The sequence below is a fragment of the Lithobates pipiens genome, unplaced genomic scaffold, assembly GCF_037356315.1.
Source record: "Lithobates pipiens isolate NorthernLeopardFrog02 unplaced genomic scaffold, aLitPip1_a1.2 Scaffold_27, whole genome shotgun sequence".
NCBI classification, from domain to species: domain Eukaryota; kingdom Metazoa; phylum Chordata; class Amphibia; order Anura; family Ranidae; genus Lithobates; species Lithobates pipiens.
Genome location: NW_027507788.1, coordinates 118,390,391 through 118,405,288, shown reverse-complemented (window position 1 = coordinate 118,405,288; position 14,898 = coordinate 118,390,391). Strand labels below are relative to the sequence as shown.

General features: G+C 44.3%; 1 protein-coding gene across 1 annotated transcript in view; it reads right to left on the bottom strand.

Moving 5' to 3' along the window:
* Positions 1-14,898, bottom strand: part of LOC143934093 (sulfotransferase 2A1-like) — a 448,037-nt gene that overhangs the window by 15,838 nt on the left and 417,301 nt on the right. Inside the window, exons 4-7 of the mRNA XM_077457405.1 lie at positions 10,097-10,305; positions 7,251-7,377; positions 3,388-3,482; positions 66-246 (exon numbers count right to left, since the gene is read on the bottom strand). Of these exons, the coding sequence (XP_077313531.1) occupies positions 66-246; positions 3,388-3,482; positions 7,251-7,377; positions 10,097-10,305 (612 nt within the window). The remainder of the gene's footprint in view (positions 1-65; positions 247-3,387; positions 3,483-7,250; positions 7,378-10,096; positions 10,306-14,898) is intronic.

Here is a 14,898-nt window from a genome sequence, read left to right as displayed (position 1 = left end):
ATATGCAAATAGGTTTATTGACACTTTATTTAAAACTGATAGCATATATTAAATCAGATTTTTACCTTTGCGCATAAATGAACCTTTGGTTTGATCTATACGATCCTGAGGAAGTAAACTGTAGTTGGACATCTTGTTCTCTTTCATTGTTTTGAAAGATGAATTGTTTACAACTAAATCAGTCTGTGCTTCATGTAATTCTTTCCCCAAAAAATCACAAATTTTTACCACACTTCCTCTGAGATCCTGGATGAAGAGAAAAATCGTTAGTAGAAGTATCCATTTCCTAATGCATTGCATCTTCAACATTAATTTAAATGCAGCATATGCCTATAGTTTGAAACAAAAACAAAAAAGACAACCCTTTAATGCATGAACCTGGGTACTCTGTGTTCAGTTTATTGGTACATTATACCAATAAATTTTCCCTGATTACTGAAGTTAAAAACTGTATAAATAGAAAGGGTGGGGCGAAACATACTGGGGAAGGGCCGGATGAATCGAGTTGAGGCTTTACCTGCTAACTACTCAGGTCGGGCCAGGAGAGGTGTGGGGGGGGGCAGGCTTTTTCTTTCTATTTCTACAGTGTATTTTGGATCTGCACAAAACTCTTCCCAGCCTGCACCCTCACTTATCAACAACATCCAATTTACTGGACCTTGTAAGCCTGAGGAGTGCCTAAACATTTATCGTGGGTCATAGTGAAGTTAAAAACAGTTCACTTTCCTTTCCTTCTTTTTTTTTTTATAACCTTTCATCAATTGCAAATATTCAAATACCAGATACAGTCATACTGCTACATGATACATGAGTACATTTATATTTACATATCAACCTTAAATGCTCCGTCATTTCAATGAATCATGTGATTCACAAAATGATAGACTGATGATGATAATAAGAAAGACAGAATAATCATAATTGTAAAAAATAGTAGAGAGTTTAATCATTAATGTGGGGGGGGGGGGGGGGTTAGTGGGATCACCCCCATGAAAAATGTGGTTCCTTCCTCAAGCAATTTGTTGGGCTCCCAGTGTTTTTGTACGTTTGGCCTCAGTGTACAGAAACAATGCACGATTTGCTCAATTTCAGCTTTACTAAAGGTTGTCTCAATAAAGCGTTTCAAACTTTTGTTCTGTTTACGTGTAAGGAACGCTATAGTATATGCCACCCATTGTATGCAACCAGCCTATGTCTGGTGCTCTTTTAGGGGCTTAGAGCCTGCGTGGGCTTATTAAAAAAATGGCTTATGAGAGGTGTTGCCATATGACCTTACCTCTTTCATGGCTTTTGCTCTCATCAGCCACACTACTTGTTTTCTATGGAGCCCTGTCTTTGGTGGAACTTATGAGATTCAAATTACTTCTGACTTAGTTCTCTATAGAGTTGGACATTGTACCCAAACAAAATTGATCTCTTTTTTTCCCACAAATAGAGATTTCTTTTGGTGGTATTTTATCAAAAGTTTTTTTTTTTGTGTTTATAAACAAAAAAAGACAGACAATTTTGAAAAAAAAAAACACAATATTTTCTACTTTCTATTATAATACAGATCCAAAAAAAAGAAAAAAAATGACAAAAACAAATTTCTTCATTAATTTAGGCCAATTTGTATTCTGCTACATATTTTTGGTAAAAAAATCCCATTAAGTGTATATTGATTGGTTTGTGCAAAAGTTATAGCGTTTACAAACTACGGGATAGATTTAGGGACTTTTATTTTTATTTATTTTTTACTGGTAATGGTGGCAATCTGTGATTTTTAGCGCGACTGCGACATTGCGGTGGACAAATCTGACCCTAAGTGACACTTTTTGTGTCAGGGTCAAATCTGACACTAATACAGTGATCAGTGCAAAAAAATGCATTGGCCCTTGTATAAATGACCGGGCAGGGAAGGAGTTAACACTTTTGAGCGATCCAGGGGTCATATGTGTTTCCTGGGAGGTGTTTCTACCTGGAGGTGGGGGAAGTGGATTCACTGGAGGAAGAGAGAGATCGTGATTCAGCTTAGATGAAACGCAATCTCTCACTTTTCCTTCCTGACAGATCAGCGGTGTGCTTTGTTTACAGGTATGTGATTTTGCGTACCAGGGCCGCCCTGCCATAATAAATGCGGTCCAGAAGTAGTTAAAATCCATACCAGACCCGGAGGCTTTCCGGCCCGGTCCTTAACGACCAGCTATTCACTGTGCTTTGCCCAATCAGGGCTTAAACATTAACTGAGCAGCGCGCAGTGCATTATAGGGGGGCTCAGCGGGCGAATATCGCACCGAGCGCCGCTCAAAATCGAGTGTTTGCCAAATGGGCAAACAGGCAATGTTTGGGCCGAACTTTTGCTTGGCTCGAAGGGCTTGCCCAACTATAGTTCTCCGTCAGTCCACGCACAGGCGCTCTGTGTAGATCCATGTGCAGTTTGACTCCTAGCAGCCATCTTGGGCTTGTTGGACTCAGATGTCTGTACATGTATTGATGTTAGTTCTTTGGTTGACTCAGTCTTCTACGGCAATTAAATATTCCCACAAGACTGCTCTGGTAAGCATTCTATTTTAACAGAGTACTAAAACTTGTACTGTAACTGCTGCCTGAGTGAAAAGGCTGGGGAACCATAGTCTAGACTGGAATTGCATTGAAGAGCTAATCACAGACATCTCAAGTCCCCCGGATTTCTACGGCGGCTCCCGCACACCAGCAAGCACCTTCCGATCTCCGGGAATGATCGGAAGGCGGGAGACAACTGTGATCATGACAGTCGCCTTTCCGTCTCTTCCTCGAGCGGCTGACGGCTAAACTGAAGCAGTAAACTATGTTTACTCTGCTCGGTTTATTAATGGACTGGAGCCTCTGTCTCCTGTTCATTCATCTTTAGTGCTGAGAAAGGGACTGGGGAATGTGTTCTCAGTCCCTTTGTCTGTCTCAAAGGGGAGATGTCAGGGGTCTGTTTAGACCCCTGACATCTCACCAAAGCCCCCAAAAATAAAAAATAAAATATTGTAAAAAAATTCTAAAAAATGAAAAAGTGTAAAAAAATAAAATAAACTACTGACACCATTCTCCCCTGCCCTACCAACACTGTCCACTGCCCCAACCCCCTTCCCGCAAAATTCATTGTGAAAATAATTGAAAACAAATTAAAGTGTAAAAAAAAAAAATGTAATTATTTAAATATTAAAAGTAAAGAAACTACTGACACCGTCCACTGCCACCCAGCCCCTTCCCCAGAAGCACTGTGAAAAAATATTGAGAAAGTGATTTAAAAAATACTTTGCCCCGGGGCGGGGGAGCGTTTGTGGGCGTGAAGCGCCACCTCACTGAAATGAATTTTTGCAGGTTGGGATGTCTGTCATCACAGAAAGGACCCCAAAAATAATAATTCTGACCCTTTACCTGATGAAGTTCCTCATAAGTGATATAAAAGAAGTTCTTATTTGTCTTCATTTGCATCCATCCTTTCACATGATCAAACCATGAGCTGTATAGAACTACATGGAAGGCAAATAAACTGTGAATATACAGTATTAGTCACATATAGTTACATAGTTAGTTTGGTTGAAGAAAGACACAAGTCTTGTCTTTCAAAATCTATTACAGGTTGAAATATGTTGCTGCTATTCAGAGTACTGGATGCTATAATGCAGGTAGTCAATATTTTGGACATACTGTACATCCCTGAATGCATAACGCCCTAAACACGATTTCCACTTGGTAATGCCAACACATATGTCAACCTATCCTAGATTTTGAGAAAACAAGACATAAACGCTGGGATTTGGCACAGTATAACCACACAGGTTATGGTGAGAGGGGATTTTTCACAATCAAAAAGTACTCACTCTACCTCTAATGGTCAAAGAAACACATGGGTTTGGCTGGTGTCTAAACAATATGTGTGAGATGCACTTTTCTGTGCATTTCTAACCTGCATTTACTTTTATGGTAGCTACAAATCTTTAGCTTTTATATCCATACAAGCAAATGCTTTCAGAAAACACTGCACAGTCTATTCCAAATCAAAACATGAAGAATATTTGTTATTGCTTTACAGAAGAGAAGAAAAATGAATATTATGCCACGTACACACGACCGGACTTTTCGAGGGACTAGGTCCGACAGACTTTCGACAGAGTTCTGACGGACTTTCCGAATGAACGGACTTGGCCACACACAATCACACCAAAGTCCGACGGATTCGAACGTGATGATGTACGACTGGGCTAGAATAAGGAAGTTCATAGCCAGTAGCCAATAGCTGCCCTCACGACGGTTTTTGTCCGTCGGACTAGCATACACACGAGCGGATTTCTCGGTAGGAACTGGGTCCGGCAGAGTTCTGGCGCAAAATTTTGAAACGTTCCATTTCTAAAGTCTGTCAGACTTTTGCAAATCAAAAGTCCGCTGCAGCCCACACACGATCGAATGGTCTGCCGGAATCATTCCGTCGGACTTTTGATGTTGAAAAGTCCGGTCGTGTGTACGCGGCATTAGGCTTTTCCAAAAAATAGCACTGTCTGCATTTTTCTTTACAAACTCAAACATTTACTATATAAACTGAAAAACGCTTGAAGATTTAGCTTTCTTGTAAATCACTGAACTAATATTTAGTTGTATAACTACTGTTTAACATCTATGTTGCATGGAGTTGACCAATTTCTGGCACCTTTGAACAGGTATTCTAGCCCAGGATGATTGCACTACATTCCACGATTCCTCTGCATTTCTTGGTTATTCCTCATAAACAGCATTTTTTTATGTCACCCCACAAGTTTTCTATTGGATTAAGGTCCAGGGATTGTACTGGCCACTCCATAATGTTAACCTTGTTGGTCTGGAGCCAAGATGATGATCACTTACTGGTGTATTTGGAGTCAATGTCTTGTTGAAACACCCATTTCAAGGTCATTTTCTCTTAGTCATAAGGCAACATCACCCTTTTAAGAATTCTGATGTATTTAGAGTGATCCACGATCCCTGGTATGTGATAAATAGGCCCAACACCATAATATGAGAAACATTCCCATGTCATGATGCTTGCGCCACCAAGCTTCACTATCTTCACAGTGTACTTTAGCTTGAATTCAGTGTTTGGAGGTTGTCTGACAAACTGTATGTGGCTTCTAGACCCAAAAAGAGCAATCTTGCTTTCACCAATCCACAAAAAATTGTGCCATTTCTCATTAGGCCAATCAAAATGTGCTTTGGCAAATTGTAACCTCATTAGCACATGTCCTTTTTTTCAACAATTGGACTTTGTGGAGGCTTCTTGCCGATAGCTTGGCTTCACATAGGTGTCTTCTACTTGTTACAATGCTCGCAGGTAACATTAACTGAGTTTTTGCCATTTTGGCTATTGTTTGATCCATTTAAATGGTAGTTTTCCATTTTCTTCCACGTTTTGGTTGCCATTTTAAAGCATCTGAGATCATTTTAGTTTCTGCGCTTCTTTATATGTTTTCCCCTCTCCAATCAACCTTTTATTCAAAGTACACTGTTTTCTGAACAATGTCTGGACCTACCCATTTTACACAGATTTTCAGAGAGAAATGCACTATAGCAGTGATGGCGAACCTTGGCACTCCAGATGTTTTGGAACTACATTTCCCATGATGCTCTGGCACTCTGCAGTGTAGTGGAGCATCATGGGAAATGTAGTTCCAAAACATCTGGGGTGCCAAGGTTCGCCATCACTGCACTATAGCTAGCATGTACAAAATTTGCTGCCTTCCTCCTTTAAATAAGGACCACCTGTTTTTTCACAGACTAAATTACCTCACTAATTGAACTCCAACTCTGCTATTATTTTGAACAATGAATGATTCAATTACACAGAATCAGCATAATCACTGTCATGACTGTTGGGTCTGTTGGTTGTCTATTACTCTACTACACCTACTATTAAATTATTCGCCATGTCAAAATATAATAAATACCAAAAACAGTGAGTGATCTAGCCAGTGATATTGGACTGCTATTATTTTGAACACAACTATAGATCCAGGACATGTCTTTTATATTAATGCAAAAAAACACATGAGAAGGCTGAGCTATTACTTGTGAAGTTGGGCTGTCACCACCTGTGACAAGGAGGAATAATCTTAGAGAGAAATACAATCTTGGAACATTGCAAATTGGAGTAACCACACATACATAGAAGTGAGTAATACATGGAATCAAGTCATATAGAAAGTATTATATAAATCATGCTTCATATATGTAGTACCCACCACCTTTAGGTGGGTGCTAACAGGTTAGAGTTAGGAGAAATTGCCAGTGCCTTAGAGTTTCTTTGCGGGTGCCTGGTGGGTTGATCTGGGTCTGGGAGGAGCAGTAGAATAGAGGGGGGTGTCACCAATTGTTCTTCACCCTGGAAGACCTCTCTTGCTTCTCCAGGGTAATGTTCTGGAAAGAAGGCGGGGCAGGGACTGAAGAGCAGGCAGTGTATATGGCCCTGGCCCAATCATTAATTTGTATGGGCAGATGCGGAACATACACATATACTGGGGTCACATGCTCCCTGGGAGGAGATGGGAAGAGTCTGGGTCCAGAGAAGCTTCACAATGTGACCTTCAGGAGCAGCGCTCAAAGGGCTGGGGTTTCAGAGGTCCCAGTGCTGGAGAGCAGGAACCTAACCTAGCCTGAGGGTTCAGAGACCTCAGAGCTGGATAGTTCAAGCCTACAATCTACACCAGAAATCCTGGGAAAATAAATCAGGCATCCTGGCTGGGATGGATCATTGCACAATGACTGGGAAGTAGCTGCCAAGCGCACAGAGTAGACCGGGGGCACATGGACTTTCCCGAACTGGCCTGGGAGGATTTGCAGGAGGCAAGAGAGGCAGGTGAGGTCTGGGATTTCCAGCATTCCAATTTACCAAGGTGTCTTTCAGAAGCGCATCGGCCAGCTCGCTAAGGGAAAGGGGTTAGCTACTTAATATGGAACAAGAAGAAGAGGCAGCTCATACTTCCTTGCACTACTGATAACACCATGGACTGCAGGAAGAAAATAAATGTTCACTGTTCAACTGTTCGATTGTGTCTGTTGTTACTCATGTGGGGTGGAAGAGCGGGGGTTAAACCAGCAGTACTGTAATGAACAACATATCAAATTTCTGTTTTATAAATATCCACACTGCACCTAAATAGAGGTCCATTTAAACAGTGATATGTCTGCTGTCCAACTAATTACTCTTCTTCCCAGCCTACAGACGCAAAAAGCTTCAATAACAAGTATTTTGTCATTGGGTATATACCCACCATTGCCTTGCAAAAAGTCTTCAAAGAATTCTTCAAAACTTCCAGGATCTTTATAATGGCAAACCATCTTTGAGAAATGAAATAAGGATACAAGAATATCCTTAGGGTTCCTCATTACGTAGATAATCTTAGAAAAATAAATATTAATTAGAGACAACTTTTACACACCAAGAGACAGACATAGGATACAAAATTTAATACAAAGGAGGAAAAGTCTCACTGGATTTAAGGTGTTCCCTGACTAGTGACCTCACTTGATATTGGTAAGAAATAAGTGCTTTATGTAGGTTTGGTTCAACGCTAGTACTATCTTTCTGTATATACACTATATTACCAAAAGTATTGTGTACACTCACATGAACTTTAATGGCATCCCAGTCAAGGTGTCAGCATACCAAGTCATTTTGGAAAATTACGTGCTCTCAACATTGTGGGAACAGTTTGGGGAAGACCCCTTCTGGTTCCAACATGACTGCGCACCAGTGCACAAAGCAAGGTCCATAAAGACATGGATGAGCAGGTTTAGGTTTGAGGAACTTGACTAGCATGCATAGCCCTGACCTCAACCCAATAGAATATGTATGGGATGAATTAGAATGGAGACTGCGAGCCAGGCCTTCTCATCCAAAAGCAGTGCCTGACTTCACAAATGCGCTTCTGGAAGAATGGTCAAACATTCCCATAGACACACTCCTATACTTTGTGGACAGCCTTCTTAGAAAAGTTGAAGCTGTTATAGCTGCAAAGGGTGGACCAACTCAATATTGAACTCTACAGACTAAAACTAGGATGCCATTAAAGTTCATGTGTGTGTAAAGGCAGGCGTCCCAATACTTTTGGTAATATGTATATAGTGTAATGTATAGAAAAAACTAGAAATAAAGGTCCTTAAGTGCACTGTGTTTGGGCGCCGGACACAGTGCACTATGGGAAGCGCCACGATGAGGCGCTTCATCTGTGGGCTTTTGTCCTGCCTTGTGGTGCATTCCATCACGCCGAACAGCTTCTTCACGGTGCCCCCTATGGAGAGGACACCACAGCAAGGTAAGTGCCAGTCCGGACCTCCCATAGAGAATGTGGCGGAAGGGGGTTTAATGGGACAGTGAGGCTGCATTTGATGGGACACAGGTTGCATTTGATGGGACACAAGCTGCACTTGATGGGACTGTGAGGCTGCATTTTGATGGGACAGTGAGGCTGCATTTAATGGGACATTGAGGGTGCATGTGATGGGACACAGTGAGGCTGCATTTGATGGGACACAGTGAGGCTGTATTTGATGGGACATTGAGGCTGCATTTGATGGGACAGTGAGGCTGCATTTGATGGCACAGTGAGACTGCGTTTGATGGGGCAATGAGGCTGCATTTGATGGGACACAGTGAGGCTGCATTTGATGGGACACAGAGACTGCATTTGATGGGACACAGAGACTGCATTTGATGGGACACAGAGACTGCATTTGACGGGACACAGTGAGGCTGCATTTGATGGGACACAGTGAGGCTGTATTTGATAGGACAGTGAGGCTGCATTTGATGGCACAGTGAGACTGCATTTTATGGGACAGTGAGGCTGCATTTGATGGAACACAGTAAGGCTACATTTGATGTAACACCGTGAGGCTACATTTGATGGGACACAGAGACTGCATTTGATGGGACACAGTGGGGCTGCATTTGATGCGACAGTGAGACTGCATTTGATGGGACACAGTGAGGCTGCATTTGATGGGACAGTGTGGCTGAATTTGATGGGACAGTGAGGCTGAATTTGATGGGACAGTGAGGCTGCATCTGATGGGACACATTGAGGCTGAATTTGATGGGGCACAGTGAGGCTGCATTTGATGGGGCACAGTGGCTGCATCTGATGGGACACATTGAGGCTGAATTTGATGGGGCACAGTGAGGCTGCATTTGATGGAGCACAGTGGCAGCATTTGATATGGCACAGTGAGAGCATTTGATATGGCACAGTGGCTGTGTTTGATGGGCACAGTGGCTGCGTTTGATGGGCACAGTGGCGGCAATTGATGGTCACAGTGGCGGCAATTGATGGGCACAGTGACTGCGATTGATGGGGGTTTTTCTCAGAACTTTTCAGTTTGTGCCCCCCCCCCCCCCCCTCAAAAAAATGTTGAGCACCGTCCGCCACTGGGTTTGGAGGCTTTTATAGCTGCGAACGGGGGTGGGGGGAGGGGGTAACTCCATATTAATGCACATGGTTAAGGAATGGAATGTCCAACAAGGTTGTATATGTTTGATGGCCAGGTGTTTATAAACTTTTGGCCAATTCTGTAAGTTAAAGCGGTTGTAAAGGATATTACACAGAGTGGGGTCCCCTGACAGCCCTCTTGGCTCCTTCTCTTCTGTGTGTGCCCCCATAGCAAGTCACTTGCCATGTGGGCACACCTAAGGGCTCACTCCCAAGCAGGCTGTGTGTGTCCAAAGACACACACAGCCTGGCCTGGACAACCCTGCCCTGCTCCCACCTCACAGGCTTTGGTTGACAGCAATAGGAGCCAATGGCTCCCGCTGCTGGCTCTGTGTCCTGTGAGGAGAGAAACACAGACTAGCAGTGATGTAGAAGGGCATGGCACCGGATCAGGATAGGACATTTTTTTCCCTAAAGCAGCCCTCCCCAGCCCCCAAATACTTACCTGAGCTCCCTCTCGATCCAGCAATGTCCGCGGCTGCCCTGCGCAAAACCACTGCACAGAGCAGGTAAGTATAACATGTTGGTTATTTTTATAGGAAAAAAAAAACAAGACTTTACAATCACTTTAATGCAAGGAAAGCATTTGTAAACAAAATTCTTGGCTTTAGAACCATTAAGTAACATACCTTTGCTTTAGATGTGAAAAATGACTTTGCGAAGATGGGGAATGGTAAATGAGAGGTAAACACTCTTGGAGGGGTAATATCTATCATCTGTGACTGGCCCTCCACAGATTCAAACCAAGGAGATCGGAGCCAGATTGGAACACTATTACACCAAGTAGGATTTCCATATGTCCTAAGTAAGCTCAAGATCTCAATCATCCAGTTTGTGCCTGCAAAAAACATAGTCACGATAATCAGTAATAATATAAAATTACTGTATGTACACTAATTTTATATAATAAAATATTCATAAACCACATAAAATTAGGTGGTCTATGTACAGTATATTTTCAGACAGAAGCATAACTTTAATTCATGGGGCTTAATAGAAAAGTTTTGATGAAGCCACCCAGCAACCTCTCTATGTGACACCTGGAAAGGTCAGTTATGTAATTGATCCACAAGGTATGTCTAAATTAAGGCCAGGCAACAGGAGAGTTGTTTGGTAGTTACAATAAGGGACCAATGCAGCAGTACAGAGAATTCACTTTAACCAGTAGCCCACTAACTGCTGTCATCCTGCAGCAGGTCGGCTCTCCTGGGCAAATTGTCGTAGGCATACGTCGGGCACGCAATCGGATTTGCATCAGAACCGATCAATCTCCAGGCCCAGGCCAATGATCAATGGCCTGGACCTGGCGATCGCTTCTGACGAATGAGAGACTGTAAACACAGGCAGAGGAAATTATGTCATCTCCCCTCGTGGAACTCCTTTCGTTCCAGAGAGAGGAGAGAGAAAATCTTACCATGAGTTGCACAACACTACACTAACACCAGTACACATAGGTACACTTGTCACTCCCTGATCGCTCCCCCCCCTTCACCCCCCCCCCCCAGTTAACCCCTTCACTCCCTGTCACAGTGTCACTAATACAGTGTATAGATCTATATTCTGATCGCCGTATTAGTGTCATGGGTTAGCCAGTTAGTTGGTTAGTTTCATGGTCAGTATTTATAGCATATAATACTGAATAAAGGTTTTAACCCCTTGCTCACCCCCAGTTAACCCTCTCACCCCTGTCACCAGTGATCACCGTATTAGTATCATGGGATGCTGGTTAGTTAGTTATTTTTTTATAGTGCCAGGGCACCTGCCATATAATACCTAATAAAGGTTTAACCCCCTGATCACCCGGCGGGTGATATCAGTTAGGTTTTAGCGTCAGTCAGGGTCTGCGTCAGCCCAGGCAGTGTCAGATTAGTGCCAGTAGCGCTAACACCCACACACGCACCATACACCTCCTTAGTAGTATAGTGTCTGAATGGATCAATATTTTTGATCTGATCAGAACTATAATAGCGTCCCCAGTAGTTTAGGGTTCCCAAAAATGCAGCATTAGCAGGATCAGCCCAGATACCTGCTAGCACCTGCGTTAACCCCTCCGCCCCAGCCCACCCAAGTGCAGTATCAATCGATCACTGTCACTTACTAAACACATAACTGCAGCGTTCGCAGAGTCAGGCCTGATCCCTGCAAATGGCAACAGATTTGGTAGCATTTGAAGCAGTCACTGACAGTCTCTCTTCTTATATAACGGAGGGCGGGGCCACCTGGTAACCACCCTCCATTATATAAGGAGTGTCAGAAGAACAGAAGCGTCACACGGCGGAAGACTCCCCTGAGGCAGATCGTGCGGACGGAGCGGAGAAGAAGCCAGAGCAAGATGCGGGACTAGAAGAGTGGAGGAAGAAGAAGATGAAGAAGAAGATGATGGAGGAAGAAGAAGAACACCAAAGCAAGGCCAGAAGAAAGAAGATGGAAGAAGAAGCGTAAAGAAGAAGAAATTAATAAAGGATTTGTCAAAAACCATCTCTTGTGTTTAACCCTTTTGACACTTTTTTTTGTGAAATGGTAGGGGAACATTTGTACCCCATTATCAATTCACACGGGGTGGCAGGATCTGGAGGTCCCCTTGTTAAAGGGGGCTTCCAGATTCCGGTAAACCCCCCACCCCCAGACCCCTACAACTACCCGGCAAGGGTTGTGGAGATGAGGTCCTTCTCCCAAGCAACGTGGGGACAAGGTGCTTTGGGGGGGGGCTACTACCCCAAAGCCTTCTGCCAATGTCAAGGGCATGTGGCCTGGTAAGTTTCAGGAGGGGGGACGCTCTATCGCCCCCCCTCTTTTCCTGTGGCCTTCCAGGTTGCATGCTCGGATAAGGGTCTGGTTTGGATTGCCCCCACGCCATTTTTTTTTACATTTTGGCGCAGGGTTCCCTTTAAAATCCATACCCAGGTCTGGTATGGATTTTGAGGGGGACCCCATGCCATTTTTTTTATTTTGGTGCGGGGTTCCCCTTAATATTCATACCAGACCTGAAGGGCCTGGTATGGAATTTAAGGGGACCCCCATGCATTTTTCTTTTTTCATTTTGATTCAGGGTTCCCCTGTGGGGAAACTGCATGCCGTTTTTATCAATGAACTTTTATGTGTACTATCAGACCAACAATTCATGACTCGTGAAGCCCAAATGTCCCCTTTTCTTAACTTGCTACCATTTTCTCCACCCCTCTCATTACCCCTATAATAATGAGACCACACTTTCTTTATGGAGTAAAATGGCCACAACAGCCTTTATTAACACAACCAAAAATTACTCACTTCAAAAAATATATATATAAATATATATATATGCAGCCACAACAAACATTAAACAAAACTTTTGTTAAACCCAGTCTGGTGATCTCTGACGGTGACCCACTTTACCACATAACACCACCTCACTGCGGTACCTTTAACATAACAGGCCTCCAGCTGTGACCGCTCGGAGACAACCTCTTCCTGCAGTGAAACCATCCACCGTTTATGAATACACCGGAGGGGCCCATATTACCAATGAGCCCCCCACCCCTTTTAGATCACCTCTGTTTACCGCCACCATCAAAGACCACCAGAAAGATAAAGCTGCAGCCCCCAGAAGAGCCGATTTCTGCTGTGGTGACAACCGTCAATCTTCCCCTGAAAGAAAAACACAAGCAGGAATAAGACCACAACAATGATCACAAAACATCAAAATTAGGGAGGGAGGGTGGGAAAGCTGCCTCCTCCCGTTGTTCGTCCGTGCACTGAGACCACGGGCCAGCTCCGCCCCCCTTTTGTCCTGTTCCTCCCCTTCACCTTGGCTCACTCCTAGAGGCCTTAACTCCTTACCAGCTCACATAACAGGCCTCCAGCTGTGACCGCTCGGAGACAAACCCTTCCTGCAGTGAAACCATCCCAGTATTCCATCCACCGTTCAGGAATACACCAGAGGGTCCCATATTACCAATGAGCCCCCCACCCCTTTCAGATCACCTCTATTTACCGCCACCGTCAAAGACCACCAGAAAGATAACACCACAGCCCAAAAAGGTTGACTTCGACGTCGGAGAGATGCACCCCATCGTTTCTTAGATAAAGGCCCACATTAGTCTCCAGTTCCCTGTGCCTAATCATCAAGGCCTCGTTCTGGACCACAAACCTCCCCACCACCTTATTGATCCGGATACGCGTCTTCTGGATGCTCGTCACTGATCTAGCCCACCTCCACTGTGTCCTGGCCACAATGTCAGACCACAACAGGACCATACTTGGAAATCTTGTCCAGAGCTTCACAAAATCCGATTTTATGTCCCCGATCAAGTCCCTGACCGTCCGAACCCCCAGATCATTTCCCCCGGCATGAATTACTAACACATCCGGGGGTCTGTCCAGCCGTACATACCTCTCCACCTCCACCATCACCCTGTCCTACTTCATGCCTGGTATTCCCAACCAACGCAAGTCAGCTTCTCTCCTGGAAATCCCCAGTTGCCTACCATCCGGCCTCATGTCTCCTCTCCTGGCCCCCCAACAAACATATGAGTGGCCCATGATCCAAACGAGACGTACTGAACCTCCATCTGAAACGAGAAACCACAACAGAATGACAAACATACATCAGAACAACGCACCTATAGCAAGCCCCAAATCAGAATTCACTTAACCATGTCCACCCCTTTTTTTTTTAAAACACTATTGGGAATGCCCAACCGCCAGCTGTGGTCTGATGTATGACCGAAACCTCTTCGACTCCCACCTACCGATCCTGTGCACCGATGCCTCATCAAACCCACATCTGGCAGCTTCCGTGGCCACCCCACTGCGGAAGGAGTGTGAGGCATACTCCGACCCTACCAACCCTACCGCATGTAAACATCTTCTAAACACCGACACAAACTGAAACCTCAACAAGAAGGACTCATCCTCATGCATAAGGAACGCCCCCCCCCCCCAGGTCTCACCCTACGATACTCGCGCACTGCAACCACCGGGCAAACCTTAGACCCAAACAGGAACACTTCCATTCCTTTCCCCTGTTGGTCAGTTTTGGACCTCCGCAAATGCAACCACACCCTATGGCAATCCGCCCATACGTCCTGATCCAACAGTCCCCCCGGCACCCACTTCGACAGGCTGACCAACTCCCCTAACCAAAACTCCCCGTAAAGCGCCAATGAAAAGGCTGCTGTAAATAACAACGCCTCATACGGAGATGCGCAAATTGATCCCAACTCCGCACATATGGCCACCAAGTTCTCATATGTGACCGGACATCCATCCACGTGTCCATCCGTTTGTTCTATTTCCAAAAGTCTTTTAGCATCTGCCGCACCCAAAAATCTTTTGTCCAATCTTCCGAATCCGATAACTTGAAGAGAAACGATAAACCTGCCATTTTCTTATCAATTGACGACGCCGACCGGCCGCATTCCATATTCCTGGTCACAAAATACAGCACCAA